At 40.2% G+C, this 25,589-nt stretch overlaps 2 protein-coding genes across 13 annotated transcripts in view; one reads left to right on the forward strand and one right to left on the reverse strand.

The window, feature by feature from the left end:
• CIB2 (calcium and integrin binding family member 2) overlaps nt 1–11,434 on the reverse strand; it is a 41,388-nt gene extending 29,954 nt beyond the window's left edge. For 2 of the 12 annotated variants that reach the window (XM_032122951.1, XM_032122958.1), the window contains exon 1: nt 6,880–10,770. Coding sequence is in view for 1 of the 12 variants with exons in the window: in XM_032122949.1 (XP_031978840.1) it covers nt 4,856–4,906 (51 nt within the window). In the remaining 11 variants the exon portion in view is untranslated. The other 10 variants (XM_032122956.1, XM_032122959.1, XM_032122955.1 and 7 more) reach the window with 10 other exon arrangements.
• Nucleotides 11,435–11,785: 351 nt separating this feature from the next.
• Nucleotides 11,786–24,050, forward strand: IDH3A (isocitrate dehydrogenase (NAD(+)) 3 catalytic subunit alpha). The gene is made up of 11 exons (XM_032122947.1): nt 11,786–11,899; nt 13,972–14,034; nt 15,729–15,812; nt 16,966–17,080; nt 17,621–17,808; nt 18,023–18,156; nt 18,757–18,859; nt 18,939–19,003; nt 21,183–21,267; nt 21,771–21,923; nt 23,804–24,050. Exons 1-11 carry the CDS (start codon nt 11,873–11,875, stop codon nt 23,885–23,887), a joined length of 1,101 nt encoding a protein of 366 aa, XP_031978838.1. The 5' UTR covers nt 11,786–11,872; the 3' UTR covers nt 23,888–24,050.
• Nucleotides 24,051–25,589: the final 1,539 nt, after the last annotated feature.

Here is a 25,589-nt window from a genome sequence, read left to right on the forward strand (position 1 = left end):
AGCAACCAAGAATCTGGTACCAGACAGAAGCAAATGAACTTTCATTTAAGATCTATTATTAACTCTATCCTGGTAGTGTTTTACAAATGCAATACTTTTATTCTACATTCCATACAACTAAGACTGGCATTGAATTGTGCAAGACTGAGTCAGACAGATTTTTACATATTTTCATCACTGTGAGTGTATGAAGAGTTAACAGAGTTAATGAGTTAAAAATGCTGTTTGCATCAGACCATCAATGAAAAATTTACCATACAGATCATGTTTATTTGTCATCATATATACCTTACAATTACCCCCAGCCAACCAAAACACCCACTGAGTTTCAGAAGGAAAAAATCTGCAGCTGTAAGAAGCAGTCTATATATTTATACTGCAACAGGGAAGTAAAAACAAGTCAGACTTCAGCAAGGACTGAGAAGAAGCAAACTGCCAACTAAAGTAATTTCACTCAATCTATATATCCACCAAATGGTAACGTGAAACCAGAACCTGACCAAAGGATATTTTCACAAAAAACTTGCTCCATTATTATGCTACTTTTATTTGCATAGTAACAGCAATACTCTATCAAGTGGAAAATACTTTTTGCAGAAGATCCTGGGGAATCTGCGAATGCACTTTTTGTATTCTTGCAAAGGGTTAATTTTCCAAGACCATGGATGAAGTCAAGCATGGCTTTTTAAAAGAGAGCTTGATGAACTTGTTTTACTTTACAAATGGTGTTTCTTGACAGATCATAACATAACTTGTTTCATCTGGTTTTGCATAATTCTCATGAAATACAGTTGAATTGCACTTTGGCTTCAATTTTGATAAAAGGAAAAAAGTGAGCTCTGTAATGGAGAAATTCTTGTGTAAAAGAAGCCAGTCATTATTTCATTACAGTACATATAGTACTGTATTGTATTGCAATATTGCCTATAAGACTGCCAGGGTAAACATCAGTTTTGAGACTGCATTAAATAATGCAAAGTAAATAATACCACTAATGAACAAATACAAATGACTAGCAATAAAATCAGTAATATGCCCTATAATCTCTAGGTTCCATAAGGGAAAAAAACCCTAAACAAACAAAAAAGAAGAACCACTGAATTTGTATCCAATTCAGATCCCTTATTCAAGTAATCCCAGAAAAGGGAATGAGATTGACTGAACAGTGCAGGAGTTTGTCCATAGCCCAAGTGCAGTTTCCTACTCAATACAATCTGCATTTCCTACTCAATACAATTGTTTTTCAGTTAGAAATGCTGTGCATTGAGGTGAATATATGGCTCTGATGTTGCTTTACTGCATACCTGTATTTTCCATTGCTTCAAGCATCTCTACACAGCATCACTCAAGACCCCCTAAAATTTCAGTTCATTTTCTTTTCTCAATATGAGACTTGACCAAAATCTGTAGGCAACTTTTAAAACCTTTATTTTAAAATGTTCGTTTATTACAATGAAATCCATCTTTCTTGCCTATCAATACTCACCTTTTCCCTCACCAGATCTTGGTTAGATTTCACATTTTCTGTATAAAAAAACCTCAACAAACAACCAAAACCCCCATGCACAAAACCCCCAAAAAACCGCAACCAGAACTCTAAGGGCATAAGAATCATCAATGCCCAGTAAAATTCCTTTTCTTACAAGGCCAGCACTTTAAATGACGTGAATCTCTATGAGCAAACCAGTGCTAGCAAAAGCCTAATTTGCAGAACAATTCACTAATCTTATGAAAATGTAAAGAGGTGCCAACTAGAACACTATTGTAATAACAGGTGATATGATCTTAACAGCAGATGCTACGGCAAGGTGTTAGACTGGAAAGCTGCAAATCTCCTTTCTTTAATTTGCCTCTACCTACTTTGATTTTAAAGAAAAGCTGAAAGGTTTAGTATTATCAAGTTCTGTTAGAGGTCTCTTTTACAGTTTCAACTGGCTACGCATCACGAGTCTTAATAAAGAGCACTTAAAAAATTTGTCCACCGACAATACTGAGGTCATCCCTGTGGGTGACCAGATTTACAACTCTTTAATTTAAATTTAAAGGTATTGCTAAAAAGTGGCTCTTCAATATCACATTTACAGGCAAAAAAGGTGCATACACATGCTTTTCAGAAAGCTTTAGATAAATCAAACATATTTATTTTATTTCATTAATATCATACTAATGATCTGAGATTTATGTACGCTAGTTCTTCAAGCAGGTGATTTTTCTGCAGCTTAATCTCCACTCTCTAAAGTCAAAGCCACTTGCACAGGTTTTACCATACTTTAAGCCCATAAAGTCCTCACTTTTCCATCTCATAGTGTTTTCTATGGAACAAGCACGTAAAACATAATGAATTTTTAAAAAATTATAAAAATCTTCCTCCTGAAACAATATTTAGCTGTTATAAGCACAAAGCAATTTGTGCTAAAGACAGAAATAGCAGAAGTTACAACTGGATAATACAATGTCCAGAAATATATTTCAGTAAAGAAATTATAGGTCTAACCATGAGGTGAGTGAGGTTTTGAACAGTCTTCCAACAGGAACTGGGAGGAAGTAAAAAACCAAGATATATTTCACAAGAAAGACTGACTCTTTTTCTTCTGCATGCTGATACTATGAACACTGTACCCTGGACTACTACTGTAAGGAGTACAGTACTAACTCACAGACACATAAATTCACAAGAAACTGTTTAAGGGGGGAAAAAAAAAAAAAAAGATCCATCTATAAAAGCAATTTATATGTAGAACCCTTCCTGGTCACTGGGGTACAGATGTGAACAACAGACTGTTGCAAAGTGGACTGGTACACAGTGTTTTACTTTGGCCCAGGGTTTAGAGGCCCTGGTAACTTAGTGCTGGCCCAAGACATGAAAAACCTGCATTAAAAAAATTATGGAAACATTGCCGCATTCTTCTCTTTTCTATTCTGGAGAAATTCCACGAATGAGAAACAGGCAGGTAAGATGGCAAACTCCAAATCAAATAGCTCCACTTGTGTTATACAAACTGCCTTCTCCGCCAGGATGCAGTGGAGATGCAAGAGCTCTCTGTGTGGGTGGCTCCAGCAGTCAGCCCAGGATCTTTTTGTTTAAAAGACTCAAGAGGGATGCAGAACTAATGGATCAGAGGCAAATCACCATCAAAATGACACCTTTGTCTGATTCTTCGGAGCATGAGGCTAACGTTCCTTCCTAACAAATTCAGCAGGTCAGTTATTGTCCTGAAACCTGTTATTTTATGGTACTTTCCAAATATAACAAGTGCTATTACCAGGCAAAAATTAGCTCTGCACTAATGAACTGCAAGTCTGCCTGTAACAGAGAAATCCCAAAGGCGACTCAATCCACTGGGCCCAACTCCTGCCAGGCTTCGAGATCAATTACCCAGCATTATGAAAGGCAGGGGCTGCAGAAGCCATTAGAGAGAGGCAATTTCTACATGAAGAGCACTGAATTAGGGATGACATTTCAGCTCTTGCATTTGCCAGTTTATGTCAAGAAGATAACATTAATTACATTTGGATTTTGTTTTGTTTTGCTGCAGTTGTGCTCTGTTCTGTGTTCACTTTTATTGTTAGTAGGAAGACAGACACTGGTGCTTTACAGATCTTTGATTTCTCTCTTGCCTATCCAGCAGGAATGTGAAAAAGCTTTTTTGGATCTTGGACTGTTAAGTCTAAGACCATTAGCTTAGATTAATACATTACAGACTGCTGGTGAGAAGCATGACAAAGTGGTAATTAAAGAAGGTCCATTGTCACGTTTCCTACAATGACAAAAAAAGACTAGGTATTTATAAAATCATTTAATTTGTGCCTTATTTTCAGCATGGGATAATGGTTCAAGGCATTTTAGCATATACACCTGGCCTCACTCTGTGGCTCAATATTTACACCTGTGACAAGTCCATGCTAGAAGCAACTTGAAATAAAATTAGTAACTAAATTTATAGTTTCTATCTCAATGGCTTTCATCAAAGATCACAAGGGTAAAATGTTATTAAGTTACCCAGTCCCTTGAGGGTCTGCGTCTGTCCATTGGTTATCACAAGATAAACTAAATCTTGATCTCCTGTGCTGCTAACTCAATGCTTGTCACTTCATGTAGGAGAACAGAGCAATGCAGCCAGCCTGGCTGCCTCTCTTAAGTAGTCAGCTGCCTCCTTCTTTGGCACACTTCTACTCAATGATTGCCTCACTGTATTTTCAGAAACTTGTTCAAGATGCCCACTGTGCACAGAACTTCCTGCAATCCATTTCAGTGAGATTTGCAGTGTGCTGAAACATGACTAAAACCTGGCAATTCTTTCTTTTTTTTTTCCCCCTATTTAAAAGCAGTTGATTCAATGTTAAGTAAATAAAGAAGTACCAAGTTACTCCTGACATAAATGCACACTTACTTATGTTCAGGTAAGAAACTGCTTTCCAGGAGTGGATGCAAGCATAACGACACCTATCCTGGGATTACGTTAAGCCTATTTCTGTGACTTATCCTTAGAAGTGAATTTAGACAAGATCTCTTTTTTTCCTTTCTACTCTATTGTCAGCAAAGGCATCAGGGAGAGAAGGTGCTACACTTTTGTCAAGCTAGTCACAATCTTTATTCTGCTTCCTAGTTCAGACATTGAGGATGTGACTCTTCTCCCTCTATATAGAGAGGGAATTAAATGAGTATATTCAACAACCCAGCCTTAGAATATTATTACAGCTGCTGGAAGGAGCAGTAGAATATATGCATGTAGGTTACAAAGGAAGCTTTCAATTATATTAGAAAAAAACACTCCCCAAACCAAACAAAAACCCAAATCATAAACATATGTAGATTACTCCCTTCCATCCCCTAAGGCAAACCAAGATATCTTACCTGATAGGCATCTAGCTGTTCATCAGTAAATATCGTTTGCTTATTACCCATCTTAAATGAGGAATTCTTCCTCTCTGCAAATGCATCCCATTAGAAGTAGCTGGATTCCTCTGTATTGTAGGCATTTAGAGCACGTATACTCCGTGAGTGTGCTGAAAAAATCCCAGAGCCTGCATTGAACTGGTTTTGACTGTACCTGCCCAGTGAAGAAGGCCAAAGTCTGGGAAATCTTTGTAAAGGCTTGACTGGAGCGTGCCAGGAAAGAAAGTGTTAAAATCACAGGCGGGTGTCGTGCAAAAACAGGGATACCAATCTGCCCCTTTTCAGATGCTTTTCTAAGAGGCATACGGAGCTTTTATAACCCAAACCCCAAGCAGCCGCTCCAAGCAGAACGCAGCTCTCTCTTGCCTCGGGGTCCCACTCAGGGCGCTCCTCACGGCACCTCCAGGTTTTGGAGCAGCTCTGCGTCAGCCGGTGGCGCTGGGCAGCGCAGCCGTATTGCCAGGCACCCACAGCCAGCCTGGGAACTGGGGAGTGCAGGGGCACCGCACACAGACCCCAGCCAGCTCTGCGAGCTGCCCTTGCCCCAGGCTGCCAGGAGACGCGAGGCCGGGTGCAGCCTCACGGTGTCCTGAGCGGCCCCACTCCAGCGCCAGGTGCCGCGGGGGCTCCGCAGTAAACGCTCATGTCTGCACTGTGCCTATCGAGGATGTGAGTTCACTACCAGAGGTACCAAACTCCCGGGTACAGCAGTGAACGCAAGGACTCCTTCGCACACTAACTAAATTTTTTTAAAAGTCAGCAAGATTAAAGCAGTTTAACAGACGCTAACCTGACTCCTTAGGCTCTAGCAAGAACAGCTGGGAAGGAAAAAACGCTACCACAGCCTAAGGCGAAAGCAGAAAGGGCCAGTAGAGGGCTCACGGGGTGTTTTAGCGCACCACAACCCTACCGACGGGAAAATAAAAAAAATTAAAGAGAATCTATGAGAAGCAGACAGACAAAATTATATTATCTAACATCTGCAGAAGGATAAGCTCTTATAACAACAGCAGGAAGAAGTCTAAGTGAGAAAGGATGGCAACGGGGAAGAAGGACCCGTTATAAGTTCACTTTCCATTCATGCACATAGGAACAGGAGAGGGTAAAATTCCTAACTTCTTTATTTACAGTCTACCAATGGTCATTATTTCCTCATCAAGATAGCAAGTTTAAAAAAAAACACTTGGAGAATTATCTTGTGCTTTTCCCTACAGCTTCTAATGATCCTGGCCTGATAGCAGGGTTGGATAATAGGAGTTCACTTTACTTTGGCATATAACAACAAAGAACAACCATTTAAAAGTAATAGTGAAAGCAAATATATTGTATACATAGTAAAAATATCCTATGAAGTGTGTTGGATATATAGTAAAAACATTCTACAAAGTGCTGAACCACAGACTGGTAAGAGATGGCTTATTCAAATTATAACATTTAGAAACGCAGGTTTGATTAGCTGCAAACCAGCACTGCCCTGAGCTACAAAAATTACAAGGTATATCACATACACAAAATAAATGCCTTGGGATGAGAATGTAGGCAACAAGGTTTATTAGTAATAAGCAAACATCAGAACTGTAACATCAAAGAAGTGGATTCTAGCAATAGAGCATATTGCAGCACAGTTTCAGAATAAGAAGGAAGAAGCTACAGTAGTAAGGAAAATACAAACTGAATTATTTACCATCAAATCAAGAGTGCAAGACGCACCTGTTCAAATATCATACAGTTGTACTGACCATTACATGGTCAAACTGATCTCTGTTGTCCCAGCCACCAGTGGGTTTTTTTCTTTTCCCTGTTGTGTAGTGGCATTGGATTCTTATTATGTTCCAAAAAGCTCGCAATAGGTAAGTCAGAACATTAAAAACAATTGTAAAAAATCCACAAAATACAGTATTTAAATTTCTTTTAAACCAGAAAACAACAATCTATAAAGGCCCCTTGAAATTAAGAACTTGCACAGTTCTGAAAGTTCTTACCTGTCCTCAACTGTGAATGAGCTCCATCGCTGGCTTTAGTGGCTATATGTATAATGAAGCATGGTTAATATTTCTGATCTGGTGCTACTGAAACACAAAAGATAACAGCTGTTCTCAATCAGACCAGACCAATATTTAGGCAAGTGATTTGCATGAAATAGCATTCCATTCACAGCCACCTACTTCAAGCTGCCCATCTATGCAAATCAGATTAAATATAAACGGCCAAATTACCTCTAATGTCATTATACAGAAGTTAATTGACAGCAGGACTTGGCTCCGTATCTTTTAATCTTGTGATTCTGTACACTTAATGGGACTCCTACAGTGAAAAGCTGATAGCACATCTCTTCGTTTTTCACCCTGCTTTTATGTCCCTGGCTGCTTGGTCCCACTGTACCCCAGATGACACACACATCAGGAAGTCTCTATCTTTTGAATCAGAATAACAGCAGAAAAACAGCAGCAGAGCTTAATGGAAAGCATTGACCAGGTAAGGCGTACTTGTGGTTACACTGTAGGCCAGAGGTAGAGTTCCTGAGGTTCACAGACGTACTCCTGTTTCTTCCTTTGGGCCTGGCTTTCCACCCTGCCACCTCCAGTTTCTCTTGCGTATTAGGAATGCCTTGGGTTTATTCTGTTGTAGAGAAAGTATGCAGGGAAACCTGTATGGCTGAAGGAGTTAATTGCTTTAAAAGAAAGACTCAGCTTACCAAGGGAACAGCATCCTCTGAGTATATGGACTGAAAAGAAACAGTTTCTCAAATTCTTCTTGCCATACTCTGAAGAGTATTTTTTTTTTTAGTAAATAGAATTAAAGTACACATTTTAAAAATGACAATTCAGATTTAACTGTTGAGGCTTACACTACACCAGCTAGCTCTTCTCAAGCATATCATAGTTAGTGGTAACTATATTTCAATGCATAATTATCTTGCTATACTAACTGGGTAAAATTTAAAGGCAGTATAACGCACAAAGTCTTCTTCGCTCCTATTTGTTTGTACATGTCAAAGTTCAGATGATCTTCCAGTTTACTCTTCTGCACTTCTTCTATCTGTTCATATTTACCAAAGATTAGTTGTATTTGCCAGTTGGGTGTTAAGCAAACTTACTCCCAGCATGTTGCAGCAACAAATCAATACTTTTCAATGTGCACAACAAGAACTGACCTTAAATACTACCAGCACCACCACATTTCACTGTGTTTCAGTTTTTAAAAACTGTTTGCCAAACCAAGTGGTTTTAAGCTATTAGGAATACATAACATACATCTTGCAATCAGTTGCAGATAAAGTTTAGTAAGGAGAACAGTATATATAGAATAGTCTTGCCATTTCACTGCCCATTATACTAGAGACAATAGTCAAATAGCAACTGCTCATCTGTTCTAGAAGCTTAAATCCCAGAGCAGAAAACACAGTTACTCACACCCCCCAATTTAGTATTTGATAGCAAGATGGCTGTCAGCTGCAATGGCCTCACCTGACCACAGCTGCAGGAGTTTGTTTCCACAGCCACAGCTCAAGGGAGTGGGACACACCAGACTGGCAGCTCCAGACAGCCTTTGGTGCAAGTTTCTCTGCTCTGAAGTGTTGCAAGCCCTGGCTGCTACAGAAGGTGACTGCTCTGATTTATTAGGAGAGGTGTAAGTTTAACGACCTCCAACAGCCAGGTCAGAGTACCTTAAATTGCCTCTGTAAATTATGCAGTGAGAATGCGACGGTGGTTTAAGTATGAAAACTCTTCCTCCTCAGCAAAGGAAGATCAAGCTACTCAGAACAGATCACTTTACCTGTTCATGAGAGGATCCACACAGAGTTTTAACAATCATGCCACACATCTGCTGCCTTCACGTGCTGGTTTGCTACAGCTTTTAATAGGGGAGAAAAGAATCTAAGAAATTTCATACCCATTATACCAAGTATTCCAACAACTTCCCTCTCACACAGAGGTGTCCTTGCAGAATAACTGTTCATAAAGAGTTACTCTGTTAGCAAAACAAACGGTTTTGATTCAGAGGGGCTGCCTGTACATTTATTCTGTTGTAACCTTTTATGAGTCCTTAGGGCCCACTGCTACTGCAGGTGTGAGTAACAGTGATCGCTACTTGCAATGGGAGAAGTTCTATCCTCCACTGGTGCTGTAGAAATTCCCCCTGGTATTTGGGACTTGTTTTATTTACTGGAAAGCTATTCACAAATCTGTTTGCATACAGATAAACAAGGAATAATAACATTCACCTACTACAGCTACTGTGGAGCTAAAAAAAAAGTTCCTTAAAGATGCTACAGAGCTACAAAACATTACAATTGCAATATGCTACACTGACTGTTATAACTTGCCCCCTATTTAATACTTATTGTGAGCTCTAAATAAAAAATGAACTGTAAATACACAGTTATGAAAAGGTAAAATATATGGAAAATGACAGTTTTTGCTACTTCAACGGGTTAAAAAGTTGCTTTTCCAACACATGGTGGATGGGAGGATGCTCAGACCCCACTAAATTTGTCTGGAAGTGCTATCCTGTGAGAGAAGGCTTCATGGGTCTGAGCCCTGCTCAAGGAATGAATAAACAGCTTGAGAAAGATGCAAGACTCATGTCTCTCAAACCAGGAAATGCTGCCAACTGTGTGACTAAATTGCATTCGCTATGAGGAGCAGGAATTTTCTAGGGAGTTGTATTGCTAAAGAAAATAAACAGAAAGGAAAACCTTGTGTGAAAAATTGTTGGTTTCATGATCTTATCTATCTAGCTTAAAAAATACACTATCTTAGAAAAGGGTGATTTCTGACTGCATTTCATTAAGCCTAATTTATCCATAATAAATTAAATAGAAATTACCTTTTTTTTTCTTAAGATGTTTTACACAAGACAGTGTCCAGCCTCAGGGACAAAATAATCATAAAAAAATAAGTAATGGTTGTCTAAGCAGACTAAACGTCATATAATGAATTTCCCTGTAGGGAGTCTCAGTATAGTGATCACTAGGGGAAAGACACTGCTGCTGTCTCCATACAGGCATCGTTCTCTTAGGCAAAATAACTGCTCATGGGTTATTACTGTGTTGTTCAGCCCTTCTCAGAACAGATCCAAACCAGCCACTGTTAACACCTTATTACTGTAGCATTATTATGGTAACACCCACAAGACATGGACAAATGGGTGTTGAAAATGTGTAAAAAAATTCTCCACAATATCTCCCCTCAATTTACAATCCAAGAGCGACCCAACAATGTAGATGCAGATATAGTCACAACACAAGAAAGCAACATGAATATATCTGTTAACTATGTATATAGTTACCAGAAGAAAATCAGTATTAAGAGAATTCAGCACATCTGCCATTACAGATATCTGAATAACAATTCTCAATTCAAAGCAACATCAAAACCAAGATAAAACACCAATAGAGAAAATGTTGTAAGTACCTCTTGTGTCCTGTCACAAAAAAAAAAAAAAAAAAGCAATGATTCTCAGAAAATAGAGGCTACTAGTGCTGTATATAATCAAATATCAATTCTAAGAATTTCTACTCACACATTTAAGATAATAGGAAACTAAACACACAGTCTTAGTCCTCAGCTTTCAAGCACACCCAGGACTGAGCTAAGTAACTGGAAAGGCTGCAAGTAATCTGATAACTCTATCACCAAAAACTGGTACGAAATTACTCTGAGACAAACCCCAAATTTTAATGTTGCCAAGTGTAAGAAAGATAGCAAAAGTTTTTTAAAGCGGTCATTCCCAGAGGTATGAGCTCAAACTGCCTTAGTTCTAGTTTGGTGCTTTACCCCGCGGAACACGCCAGGCTCTCCGGCCACCCTTCAGCGCGTGCGATCCGTACGAGCGAGCTGCCCTGGGCAGGACTTTCGAACAGCTCCGTGGTGCGGCCCTCAGCCGGCGCTGCTTGGGAAGGGGCACTGCGCCCTCAGGGCCTCCCACGGCCTCCGCCGCTCCTCGAACTGATACGGCAGCAGGTTTTAAAAATAATGAGACAAGTACCTCAGAAATGAAGGCAAATAGAAGTCTTAAATTGTCCCGATTTCAACAGCTTTAACACTTTAAACTACATAGGCTTATATGAGGCTTCTTATCTACTTCAACAAAAGTCTGACGTCTTTCTTAACAAGAACTATTTTTTTCCCATAAACAACCCAGTTCTAGAGGCTGAGATTTTACAAAACCATCGAACGCTTCAAAACTGGGGCGTCTTTGAGAACTGCTTGGTTGTCTCCACACAGATGTCACAACGGTACCTCCTCAGACACCACACCTGGAGCTCCCGCGTCCTCCGGCGGCAACCGGGCCGTCCACCCCGGCACCTCCCGCACCGCCGCGAGCGAGGTCTCCCCGGTATCACCCTCGCCGGGCGGACGGATGAGGGTTGAGGGCCGGGGGAGGAGGCTCGGAGCACCTCAGGCAGCCGCGGACGGGAGCTGAGGGGCCAAGGGATGAGGGCCGGGAGAGGAGGCTCGGACCGCCTCAGGCAGCGGCGGACGGCAGCTGCGGGGCCATGGGCTGAGGGCCGGGAAAGGAGGCTCGGACCGCCTCAGGCAGCGGCGGACGGCAGCTGCGGGGCCATGGGCTGAGGGCCGGGAAAGGAGGCTCGGACCGCCTCAGGCAGCGGCGGACGGGAGCTGCGGGGCCATGGGCTGAGGGCCAGGAAAGGAGGCTCGGACCGCCTCAGGCAGCGGCGGACGGGAACTGAGGGACCATGGGCTGAGGGCCGGGGGTGGAGGCTCGGAGCACCTCAGGCAGCGGCGGACAGGAGCTGCGGGCGCGCGGGATGAGGGCCGGGGGAGGAGGCTCGCACCGCCTCAGGCAGCGGCGGACGGCAGCTGCGGGGCCGCGGGCACTGCCGCAGCGGCGGTCCCGGGGCGGGGCCTCGCGAGGCGGGGCGGGGCCGCCGCTCCCCGCGCGCCGGTTCCGGTTTAGCGGCGGGCGCGGAGCTCTCGGGCCTCGGCAGCCGCGGTGCCCAGGCGCATCATGGCTGCGACCGCGTGGATGCCCACGGTAGGCAGGGGGACGGTCCGGACTCTGCCCCGCGGCGCCCGGGACGCGCCCCGGAGCTTGGTGGCGCCTGAGGCGCGGCCGCCTGGCCGCAAGGTCGCGGTGCCGCCGGGCCCTGGCAGCGCTCCGAGGGTGAAGGGCCGCGGGGCTCGGGCTGAATGGCGGCTCCGCAGCGCTCGCGGGTTCTCTCTCTTCCTCCTCCCCGGGGTGGCGGCGGGAAGGGGCCGTGGGGGCCGTTACTCGAGCGGGCCGGGCCGGGCCGGGGGGGCGCCGCGCCATCCCTCGGAGCGGCCTGCGGGGAGGTCGCGCCGTAGAGGTCACAGCAGCGGCGGGACCACCGCGGCTGCGGGCAGCTCCCGATGCGCGGCTGACAGACAGCGCAGCCTGGAAACGCCATTCCCGCGGTACTAGGCACTGCAGATCCGGATGGGGAGAACTGCTACCGGGCTCTGGCTGGCGGCTTTCTAGCCCCCACACCTGTCCTCTGGGATTTACTGCTCTTGAACCATTCGGAAATGCAGGCCTTATCCCGGGGCTGTCACGGAGATGCTGCTTTTTGCTTTGAGTAAATGAAATTTCTTTTGCACCTTTAAATAACAGCCTGCTAGAGGCAAAGTCATTGAGGCCGCCCCATTTAACCTATCTGCTAAAAAAGGAAGAACTGTCAAGAGCTAATCACAACACATGACTTTAAGGTCAGAATGGATCAGTTTTCCTTAGGTGGATTCTTCGTTGGTGTTACCAGTGTTGAACTGTATAACGTACTAGGCCCATGATTTCTGACAAGACAGACTGTGCCCTTTCCAGGGTTACCCTGAAATGTGAATCCTGATTCTGTATGCAGGAACTGTACCATGAGAACACTTGCACTCTATACAGTCCACTTCACGTTTCCGTTTGATTGCTCTGCCTTTATCCTCAACCATATGGCTTGCTTTGGTAAACACTGCTTGCCTGTTGCAGTGACCTTGTACATCTCATGTGGGGCTACAAGTAAAAATAGATCTATCTTAGATTACTCCTCCCCCAGCGTTCATTACAATATACATGAGAATTATATTGTTTCTAGTTGTTTCTGTTGGTGCCAACATAGTTTGTTCCTTTTGCCATACACCATACCCATCAGTAAACATAAGAAATAACAAATACAAGTGGGACAGGAGAGGAATACAAATTGTCAAAGTCGTTTCTAGCCTGATAGCTGCAGACAGCCTGCATATGTGAGTATGGCAGAATTGAAGTAGTGTAAGTCTCTGCAGTTAGAAGTCTTCTGGCTCTTAAGTCACAGAGGCATCAATATTCCTAGAGAGGAGGGTAAGATTGGGAGGCTGTGATTTTTCTGCAGATTAGGGATTTTGTCCATGGTGCTCAGTTGGGCAAGAGCCCAGGCTTAAATAACATCCCAGTTTTGAAGCTTAATGCCAGTTCAGAATACTCAGAAAATGTAATTCTTTGACTATGCTGTGTAAACTTGTTGCTATGGTGAATTTCGTCTTTAATGTGCATTTCAGTTCCACTTTTAAAAAACCGTCAGGCAAGCAGAAGGCAACAGTACAACACCTACAGATATAAAAGGTAGAAGAATAAAATCCACCACAGTTTGAATGGAAGAAGTAACACTAATGTAGTTTTGGAAACATTACCTAAAATGTGTAAAGATACTGTCCACCCAACTGCTACCAACAAAGCATTTAATTTTTCACTTTGCTTTCCACAAATCTTCATCTGTAGTGTATCATGTATTTAGTTAGAGTTCCTGCAGCCTGGCTTCCAACATGTTGTGTGTGAGGACTTCAGGTAGGGTGCAGTGACTCCCAGGCAGGAGGGGAACGAGGCGCAGGGCAAAGTGTGGCTGTCCCAGGCTCACCTTGTGCTAAGAATACCCACGAGGCAATGCTGCACTGCAACTTGGCAAAGCACTGGGTACTCTGGTTTCACTTGGACTTTTATACTAGTTTGAGATAGGAGATTTAAAGCAGTATGACTTTAAAAGGCAGATTTGTTGCAACATTGTTAAACTTTTAAAATCCCATTTGTGCAGTAAAACAGGATCTTTTTGGTTTGTACTTTTGCAGGTTTCTCGATTGCTAGGTGCTTTCAAAAACCAAAAAAAGGTGACCAGAAGTTTTGGTAATGCTGTGAGTATAATAGTCCCATTTTTTTCTTTTAAGAAGTTTCTCAATAAACGGGTTTGGAAATTTATAAGATCACTGTTGTTATTCTTATGTTCCCAAAAAATAAGGGCCAAACAAGTGAACATGCATGCTCTTAATGCCATCCTGGATTTATATCAGTTAATCACTGTCATTGGCAATTGCATATCAATGTGGGAATACAAAAGGCTCTAGCAAAAGATAGAAGTGGCATGGAAAGTTTTCACAAAATATGGACATAAGCCAGTCTTCTGAAATTCATCTGGGAATGGGCAAATATTGGGCAAAGTAGAAAAATTGTTGAGAACCTTCTCATTTTCTTTCTTTTGCAGACTTCCCTCTAAGCACTAGATTTACTTTACTGCTGCTTGTAGAATTCCTTGCATCTAAAATTCTGCCTTTTCAAGGTCCTCTTTAAACTATCTTAGACATTGATTGTGTATTTCCCTGTAGATGTTTTACCTTCTTTATGTGTATGTGTTTGAAGTGCCCATGGGCCTTCTTTTCAATGAGGGCAGAAGCAGGGCTCAGCACCCCTAAGCAGGACTTAATCTTAAAGAGGAACCATGGCTTTTCAATTTTAAGTTTTGTAGAACAGCAGGTACAACAGTTAGAAAAGAAACTGAAGGGTCACTTATACAGTATAAAAATCAGAAGGTGAGGCACCCCTGGTTCTGTTTATAACACAACTGTTTCACACTCAGGTGGAGCCCTGCAGTGCTGTCAGACAGCACAAAACTACTCTGGAGGCATTCCGTCAGTGACAGCTTGCTCAGCAGCAGTATTCTTTTATCTGAAGCTCTGGTTTTTTGTTGTGCACAGTGAATTTCTTTGGCTCAAAAGTTAAAAAATCAGTCAATATATATTGAAATTCTGCCTTGTGAGTTGGTTCTATTGGGGGTTTTTCAAATAATGTACGTGAGCTGCTTTTTTTGTAGGTAATAATGAGCCCTTAAAAACTGTTGGAACTCTTTAAATAAAACAAAATGAGCTGGAGCACATATCCTTAAAGCAGTGATCATATTTTTTTTTTCTTCAAAGCAGAATACATTCTTCCCCTGCTATTCATTGAGCCTGGGCTGTGCATTTTTTTTTACCTGTTTGATGATGATAAAACAAACAAGACCAAGGACATTATGAGAGGAAAATAAGTTGGTATTGTTAAAAATGTGTCTGAGATTTTTAGGAGGTCACTTGAGAAGTTTAGCTTGGCATGACCTTTTTTTTTAAGGTGAATGTAGCTTTTCATACATGTAATCATTTCTAGCATGTGCCAGTGTTATGCGGCATGTTGATAATATTGTAGACATATGTGGAACGGAGCCATAACTAGGTAATGGAACTTTCTCTCCAGATTTCCAGAGGAAAGGATGCTAAGTTCATTAATTTCAAGGAGTACTGAGCAGGAATCTGCCTTTCACATTCAGCCTCTGTTTTGAAATAGGAATAGGTAGTAGGCAAATTTTTAAACAATTCTCTCAAAACATTTGCACACTCCTTTGGAAAGCAAGCTAGTCCTTCTCACTTCTGTCCAGGATGCTGTTCTTCATAGTGAATATTTGGAAAAGGAAATTTTTTTTTGTTTTCCAATAGTTACTTTGTTCCTACAACACATGAAAATGTTTTCTATGTAGAAGACAAACATTCATTTGTTGTACTACTGATATTTCTTCATCTAGGTACAAACAGTAACTTTAATCCCAGGAGATGGCATAGGACCTGAGATTTCTGCTGCTGTCATGAAGATCTTTGATGCTGCCAAAGTAAGTCGTATTTGTCTTGCTATAAGCATTGTAAATTTAACTGCAAGAAGAAATATTAATTAGGCGTATTAAGAAAAGCTTTATCTTTAGCTTCCAAGAGATTAAGTCATATTTAAACTATTAAAACTTCTTCCCAGTAGAAAGAGTTTGAAGCTTCAGCTAATAAAAGACAGGAATGTGATACCAAGGCAGGGCTTGAAACTGTTAGCTGACAGAAGAGTAGAGACTTGAGAGCAAATGCTGTGTTTAATTTTTGGAAATATGAACTCAATGTCATGTGAGATCATCTTGTTGATGTAGTAATCCTGAGCAACTGATAGAGGATGTTCTTTCATTCATTATGACTTCCAGTGCAGGTCAGAAGTGTGTGTGAAAGGACTGGCTCATTTTAGCAATCCAGCTGCTGTGCTGCCAAACACGTTAACTTCAGTGATATGAAAACTGACTGTACCCAAGAATAGTTCTCTTACCTATCTGAGAAACTTCACCAGAACTTGTCAAGTTTCCTGGAAAGGAAATACAGCTCTTCAGGCAAGATGCCTGTTAAATTGTTCCACATTATTAACAGCACCCAGGCATCTTCCCTTTTTATTACAACTATCCAACTTGGATTTGAAAATGTGAAGTTCTCTTTAATTATGTTATATCTTTTCCTTTATGATCATTCCTGATGAAATGAATGGGTAGCAGTCTCCACTTAGATTCCTGTGGTGAATGCAAATTCAGAAAGCATTGTGGAGCATGTGCTGATAACAGATACATATCTATGTCATGTACTGTCTTCCAGGCAGTAGGGATGATGAGTTTTCAATGAATACAGCTTTAAAATGTTGTATCTTGTATACAAGGAGCTCAACAGCTCTAAAATCTTGAAAGAAATAGGGCATGTGTTGCAATTCTAACAAATTCTGTGTGTATGACATCTAGGGTAGCATTCAAGTTTATGATAATTTGCTGCTCACACTATTTCATTTTCACTTAATTACATTTTTTAAAAATTACTTTAATTCAAACATCTCATGCTTACCCTTACTCACCAGAGAAAATCCAGGAAGGCCTGAACAAAATTCCTTACACGCCTTTTTGTGGAAAGAAGGTTAAAACTTGAAGCAAAACCATTACGTTTAAGTTAACATAGAGTGTGTATGTTTAGGCACCTATTCAGTGGGAAGAGAGGAATGTTACGGCTATCCAAGGACCAGGAGGGAAGTGGATGATACCTCCAGATGCCAAAGAATCCATGGATAAAAACAAAATGGGATTAAAAGGTATTTTAGGGGTTAATACAGAGATATTAAATACTGTTGTGTTTATTATGAGTCTGATGTAAGGCCAAAGTTCTTCATCCGTAGCACAATAAAATGGGTAATTATAGGGGACAGCCTGTCAGGTAGTTGTCTGTAATCTTGAAACAGTCTTTCATTTCCAAGCCATAAGTTTGATAGTTTTTGTAGTTGAAGGTGAGTACATACCAACCTTTGGACTCTCTGCAGAAGGCATTTCTAAGGTACACAATAGTATGCAATAACTATATTCCTATAATGAGTAGTATCTTTATATGTGTTTAATGAAAACATTTTGTAAAATCTCTTCCAGGTAAGGGTTGCAATTTGGCCTTTAACCAGCTGATTAATGTGCCTGTGCAGTATTTGACAGCACGGAGAATTCCCATGGTATTCCAGCATAAGGGTTAAACAGGAATTTGGAGATCTTCTGTAGGAATCCCACTTGACCTAGAGTTTCAGCTCTCAGATCCATGGAGGGGTTTATCTTCTTGTTCATCCTTGTGTATATTTTTTTTTCTTTAGGGCCTTTGAAGACTCCAATTGCTGCAGGGCACCCGTCGATGAATCTGCTGCTGCGTAGAACCTTTGACCTTTATGCCAATGTGCGTCCCTGCGTGTCCATCGAGGGCTACAAAACCCCCTACACAGACGTGAACATCGTCACCATCCGCGAGAACACCGAGGGCGAGTACAGCGGCATCGAGCACGTGGTAGGTTCCTCAGCTGCTGCCTTCCTGCTGCCTTTTCTGCTTCAGCACTGCTAACTTTGCCTATCTCACTGGGGTTCAGTGGGATTTTTACATTTGGCACCCATAAAAAAGTTCCTTTGTTGTGAAATGCATTCTGCCTCACTCAGAATTCTGCTGCTTGGTTCCAAATGGGAAGAATTACACTTACACTGTTGATGCAACTCCTCTCTTTCAGATTGTTGATGGGGTTGTGCAAAGCATCAAGCTGATCACAGAGGAAGCCAGCAAGCGCATTGCAGAGTTTGCTTTTGAATATGCCAGAAACAATCAGAGAAGCCATGTGACTGCTGTGCACAAGGCAAATATTATGTATGTTGACACTTCTTTTGAGAAAAACAAAACAAAACAAAAATCCCCAAACATTTAATTACAAATAACTTCTTAAGTCTTACTCAAATGTGAAACTTCTGTTGATGGCACCAGGAGTCAGTAAAATGGGAAAAAAGTCAAGTAAATGCCTCCTAAGTAGAATGGGCAGTACTGACCTGGTATTGACAGGGCTGAGATAATTATGTACCAATGTTCTTACTAGCAAGTTGGTAGTAATTCTTCCTTCCAAAGCTCTTATTTTAGAAGCTTTTACATAAGGAAAATGAATTTTAAAACTGAGGATGAAAGTGGCTGGTGTCTTTTGCAGTTTCCATACCACTTTGTATGAACTGAGTCCTAACATGTGTGATCCTATGTGACACCACCTTCACAAATTCAGTAAACCTCTCATAAATGAATAGAAGTCATTCTGAGAATTATTGTATGCCTGTTAAACCACTGATACAGAAATATTTTAAGAGGGATAAATGGTCACAATTAAGTTTCTGAACTCTAATTAAACCTCTGTTGCATGCAGTTTTATCTTTGGTACTGCTTCCTTACAATAACTGCAATATTCTCTTGCTTATCTAATTGCAGGAGAATGTCTGATGGGCTTTTCTTAAGAAAATGCAGAGAGGCAGCAGAAAACTGTAAAGATATTAAATTTAATGAAATGTATCTGGATACTGTATGTCTGAATGTGAGTATTTACATGTTTTAGTTGTGGGGTTTTTTTTAATTTAAATTCTTAACCTTAACGAAAATATACTTCCTTCTAGATGGTTCAAGATCCATCTCAATTTGATGTGCTTGTTATGCCAAACTTGTACGGTGACATCCTCAGGTATGGAGATTTTCGTTTAAACTCCCAACATATAAAATACTAATACTTTCCCAACAATCACTGAGGTCATATGCAAGCCAGATGGGTGATCATCTTATGCATTCAGACTTTTTAAAACTGCATAAATCAGACACTAACTGGGCAGAAAGGATGGCATTATTACGCTTCAATTATTAATATACTGATGGGAGGGGCTATATAATGATAATGTACTTATTATTGAAAAAAATCTGTTTCTGCCTATGGAGGTTATGAATATTGTTCAGATGGGGCAGAAGAGAAATTTCTCCAAATGTGTGAAGAATATAATGGCTTACATTGTAATAGAGAATGAATTCCTGGTTAGATATTAGAGAAAAACTTTCTCATCCTCAGCACTAAAATAGATTGTGTAGGGTGACTGTGGGACCATGATGAACACAGGGAGCTCATCATCCAGTTAAATGAGTCTGCATAGTCACTGAAGAATTAAATATGTGGCCTCGTAATATTCTGCTAGCTCTTGGTTTATGTATTACTTTTCCTTACCTTCAAATTAAATTTTATATTTGAATAACATTAATACTAGAGGTACTTTATGTCTTGAAGGCAAAACCCATCAACACGCATTTTCTATTCTGTAAAATTATTAGGTAGAGTGTAAATTCCATTAAACACTTGTAAAATGAAGTGTTTTGATGCAAACTCATATGTGTAAAATGTAACGTAGTTTCTCCTCACATCTCTAAGGAGAGATTGAGAAAAGAGCCTGAATCGGAATTTTTATTTAAATGTTCAGCTATTTACTTCTTAGAATTCATCTCCTGGTTTTGTACAGATAATAAATTTAAAGGTAACTTATATATAAGAAGAAATGGTTCTTAAGCTTCTTTTAAAACAGCACTCTCTCTGTGATAAGGCTGTCTATCCACTCTAAGAAAAATCAGATTCTAACTGATGTTTCTTGCTTTAAGAATTGGTAAAGGAGTGAATAGGGCCCTCATAGCAGCTCATACATGGTTAACTGAAAGAGGTGAAATCAGAGGAGTCTCATCATCAATACCATTTCACTGAGTTCATTATCACCCATTTTAAAGTTCTCATAGAAATTCCGTAAAAAATTTCATCATTCTAAAACTTTTCAACAAATTTGATTCTGTTCTTCAAGAGGGCACTGTCACCACTGGATGAGGTCTCACCTGTTGGTCTAGAAGTATGAACAAAATGCCAAGCAGGTTCCTTAGACTGTATAGGTCTGAATAGGCAGAAGACAATCTCTTTAAGCATTAAATACCTAGAGTGACAAATGCAGACTGTATGCAGTTTTTCCCCAGGCTCTATGCAACTTAAGATAATTGGTTTATTTTAGCTTAAAATATTATTCTGCAAAGTCATCCAAACTTTTCTCATTGGTAGTCCTAAGGTAAGGATTAACTTAGCTTAGTATGAGCTAAGTTGTGGGCAATAATTATGGATGGATGTGAAAATACCAGAGTTTTGAATATACCAGCTTTGTTCATCAATGTGTTCAGCTCTGAGGGGACAATATGATGACAATAGGCACAGTTGGTTTGTCCTTCCCCATGGTAATTTTGGTGGAAACCAAATGCAGATTACTTATATCTGGTGATCTGCTAATGTCAGATTTGTGACCTGAAGGCTGTTGAGTAAAGAGAGGGGGAAAAAGCTAGTCTAGTGTCACTTGGGAAGTGTTCCTTAAGGTGCACACAATACACTACAAAACCACCAGTAACTTACCTACCTGAGCAAAATTCTTCCACATTTTTAAGAAGGACTTTACATAGGAAAAGTTGTTCTGGACCCCTTCAGAAGAAGTAAGATTTTTGTATAGTTACAGAGAACTGTACATAACAATTAGTTTTTGAGACTTCTACACATATTCTATGCTTCTAGTACTTCTCGTTGTGCCTATGTCTTATCAGGTTTATTCTAGTATTTGGAATTTCCTTTTAATTTTCCTTTATTACATTGTCTTCTGCTAGTAGTTCTAAGAATTTTCCAATGTTCTGATGGGGTACAGGTGGCCAACAGCATCTGTTCTTTCTCCATATTATTCTCAGACTGTGCAGGTGTATAAATTTAGTTGCAATTGATTAAAATATTTTAATACCTTGCAGAGAGGCAACTGTATATGGACAAACTTGTGGGGTTTTTTATTTGATGGTTGGGTTTTTTTCAGTGATTTGTGTGCTGGACTCATTGGGGGTCTTGGAGTAACACCCAGTGGAAACATTGGTGCCAATGGAGTGGCCATTTTTGAATCGGTAAGTCTTGTTACACAAGGCAGAGCAGTAATAACTTTGTCTCAACTTGAGAATCTAAAACTTTTCCGTGCCATACAATGTGGCTGACATTTATCTAACAGAGTTCTTTGTAGAACTCTTTTTTACTGGGAAGATGCTCAAGCTTTAGCCTGAGAGACCGGTTAAAGTAAATATTACACGTAGGTTTTTCGCATGTCCTTTTTTTGACAGATACTTTATTTTCCCACTTTTTCATAAGATAAATACTCCCCATGAAATAGAACCTGAGGGGCACAATTTAAATTATTAAGTGATCTAGTTTTCCCTTTCTGATGTCTTTGAACTGAATTGTTTTGGTCCTTGGTATCTTCTTTCCACTGACTGTATCACAGCAAAGCCAGTCCTGTTTTAACATGCTGCTGCATGAAGACCTATGGCTCAGGTTACTTGCACACATTGAACTGCCTAAGACATTTTAATCAACCTAATGACATTATAACAGATGGGTTAATTCTCATTTCTAGGTTCACGGAACAGCACCAGACATTGCAGGAAAAGACATGGCAAATCCAACTGCCCTCCTTCTGAGTGCTGTGATGATGCTGCGCCACATGGGACTACACAAACATGCCACAAAAATTGAGTCAGCTTGCTTCGATACAATTAAAGATGGAAAGGTAACATGAGGGTGTACAAAGAAACGCAGTGAATTAAAATCATTGTATCAACGCAAGAATTAACTTGGAAGAGTCACACCAGAGCGAGGGATGGCCTGCTGAGCTGGCCTGTTGCATGAGCAGTGTCACTGTCCTTCTCTGATAGTAATTATATTATCTTTGATGATATTAAATATGCCCAGCTCAGTAATAAGGGGATAGGCTGTAGCATTCCTTTTGTCTCAGCAATGCTCATCTTACATTTCCACAGCTTTATGAACTCCAAAATAGTGAACTGGATGGCTGTTTTTCAGGAAGGGAATGAGAGTTTTAAGTAACTTATGAAGTTTATAAAACATACAAAGCATATATAATGAAATCTGGATCCTGAAGGACACTCATTTGCCTTTCACAAGCTAAATCATCCACTTTGCTCATAGCATTTCAGTCCTGACTGTAATACTTCTGTTTCTGTTTTTTCAGCTCAATTTTCTTCTTTTTTTAATTCTTAACTGCTTTCACTCTTTTTTGACTACAAAAGAACAGTTTTTATCCAGTATTAACTTTTTCTCTTAAGATTATATATGTTTCCTTTTGGAAGTGAGTGTCTTCAGATTCATGACTCAAATGGGATATTGGAGGGAGGGGGGCTTATGCTCTGTAATTTGACAAATTTGTGGTCTTACCATTATTGGTTCAGTCCTCTACATTGATGTCCATCTCTTGAAAACATAGTTGGAAAGATCCTGAAGATTGCAGTTAAAGAGGATTAGCAGCCAGTCATGCTGTTTCAGTTATGTTAGGCAGGACCATGAGAGGCTGCTTTGTAATTAAAAGTAACAAGAATGCTGAAACCAAAAGTTGTTATCATTTTGTAAGTTTGCAGCTATCTTGCTGTGTATAGGGGCCAGTTAAAAAAAATCTAAACTTACAACTGAATAAAGAGGTGCTCCAGTAAAGTTCCCATTTACTGCTCTGGAAATGAAATCCTCCATCTGCAGGTCAGTAGTTCCTTGGAAGATAATGGTGCAAGTTTTGTGACATGGCTACTTGTTTACTAGTTACTTATAATGTCATATGCTCACAATGGAGAGAATCTTTTTAATTGAAAATACCCCATAATGCAATTTAAATTACAAGATCCTAAAATAGTGACCTTGATCGCTTGCTATTCCTCCCTTCCCCATAAGCAGTAATTAAGATCTGTGTGAGTGCCATGTAGGTGGGGAAACTAATGATTTTAATTATCTCCTAGAGTGCTTTAATCCAGGTAGGTTGCACAAGCAATGTTGCCCACTTTTTAATTTTTATTTTACTGTCTTCATGATGCCAGACAGTTGTACTTGATGACAGAGACTTTTAACTCTACATTTTCTATCTATTAACTAAACTAAGCAAACTTTGAGAATTGTTAACATGTAGCATTAAGAGTTATGTGTGCTTGTTCTGTGTGGGTTTCTTTTAAAAAAGACCCAATCTTTCTGAATGACTCTCATTAGTTGTCCTTGTGCTGAGCCTTCATATATGAATTTTACCTCCGAAGGACAAACTTCTTACTGAAGATGTAAATACTTAACCATTAATTACACCATTAAAGGACTTTGTAGAGCTTTGACCACACACTTTCTTCCTGTAGTTAAGATAAAATCATGTTCAAATCATGTTCAAATCTGATAACATTAGAAGTACTTCATGTATACTCAGGTCTTCTCTACCTGCACAGTCGTTATTGATGAAGTCTGTATGGGATGCAGAACTCAAACTTGATGTATTCTTGCTCACCTTATTTACTATCCATACACAACATACCACGAGATCATCTAGAACTGTTCAGAGACAAGACTGGCCCCATAATACAATTCAGTAATATTATTTTTTCTTTCTTTCTTTCTTTCTTTCAGGTCTTGACAAAAGACTTGGGAGGCAATGCCAAGTGTTCAGAATTCACAGAGGAGATCTGCCGCCGAGTACGGGACAAAGACTAAACTTCCTTCATACTCCTGCTGATAACTCTGGAAGGACACATCACACAGAGTACAATATATGTAACCTGATATCTACATGCATATAGTTTGCTTATCTCTTGAGAGCAAACTTTTTAGCTGAGGCCTCTCCATTAATAAATCTAGTCCAAATGGCTACAAATGATGCTTGTGCCTGCTTTCGGTGGACTTTTCCAAGTGCTTTGTCTTATTTATTTTTTTTCTATCTGGTGAACATTTTTATGTAAGTGAATTCTTTTATTGGCACTGTAACTGTCTAATCTTTTTTATTTCAGTTAGAGGGTTTTACTTTCCAAATAGAAAAATTATGCAAACAAACCAGTAACAGAATTAGTGAAATATAAAAGCACCTTAATGTTTGAAAAGATAGGTTTTCAGCCTAAGAGTAGCACAAGACGATCTTCATAAACAGAGACGGGTATAAAATAACTTAAAATAGCAATTTTGTGTTAGAAGCAACGAGAAAACCATTTTAGATACTCTGGTGATTCATGAAATACAGCCCTGCCCACCAAAGGCATGAATTAAGAAATACAAAATTCTAGAGATTTACTCTATTTCTGTATGTTAAAAAACCTACAACCATTAACAAGGGGTGAGAATTAATGCTAAAGTGAAGTTATTTTTCAAATCTATATACCAAAATAATTCTTACCAGTTTTCCTCTCTGAAACACACTTTACAATAGAGTTCTAATGAGGGCAAACTATACAAAATTACTTCTGCCATTCCCCCCCCATGTGAGGGGGAATTACATTCTGCAAAATTCCCCCCCCATGTGAGGGGAAAGTATTAACTTTGCAAATTTATACTAAATATTTCATGACTTCTGCTAGAATGCTTTTTGTGTTGTAGTTTTCTGCACAGTCTGTTGAGCGTGTCTTCCTGTATTGACTAGTAATTTTATTCTAGAAACTCTGAATCTAAGGGACTAGTCCTAAATGGATTAAGACAGATCAGCGGTTTGGCTCTGGTGCCTGTGTTCCAGAAATACATTTCATCCCTATTCAAGGGGATCTGAATCTATTTTCTCCTTGCTTACTAAGCTTAATGGGTGCAAAAGCAACTCTTTGCCCTCCCCTCCCCATCAGATGCAGATCATCACTCGAGTTGCTCTGATCTGTAGGTATCAAGGTATTGCTTCCATTCCTGCACCTGACAAGAAAAGATATATTTTCAAACTCGTTAGTATAGCACAGGATTATCCCTACTGCCAGGAGCAGGCTTCTTACAGCTTAGTTCTATTCATAGACAGTAACTAAGTGGAGTAATATCTATTAAGACTGTTTTGGGCTGGCTGTTTCAGAAGTGAAACAACTTTGGAGTAACGACTTCTCGCGTCACTCTAAAGTAAGCACCCCAGCTTTTTTATACAGTCTAACAACATGCTGGAGGAGCTTTATTCCTCCCACACTCTGCTTTTGGTGAATAGGGCAACATTTCTTTCCGTGTTTTACAAGCTGCTGCTTCCTTGTTTCCTTCAGATTAATATTGTTAAAGAAATTCTGAATTACCATTGCGCACAAAATGGGGAAGAATAAACTTTTCAAAGTCCTATTGCTTGTTTTGTTTTTATAATCCTAGGCTGCTGCTTTGTCTTTTGTGTTGAGCTGATTATTGGTACTTGCAACAAATTTTAAGTCTGTAAGATGTGTGAGACTGGTAATGTAACTTTTATGGAAAC

Source organism: Corvus moneduloides, chromosome 13, assembly GCF_009650955.1.
Source record: "Corvus moneduloides isolate bCorMon1 chromosome 13, bCorMon1.pri, whole genome shotgun sequence".
Classification (NCBI taxonomy): domain Eukaryota; kingdom Metazoa; phylum Chordata; class Aves; order Passeriformes; family Corvidae; genus Corvus; species Corvus moneduloides.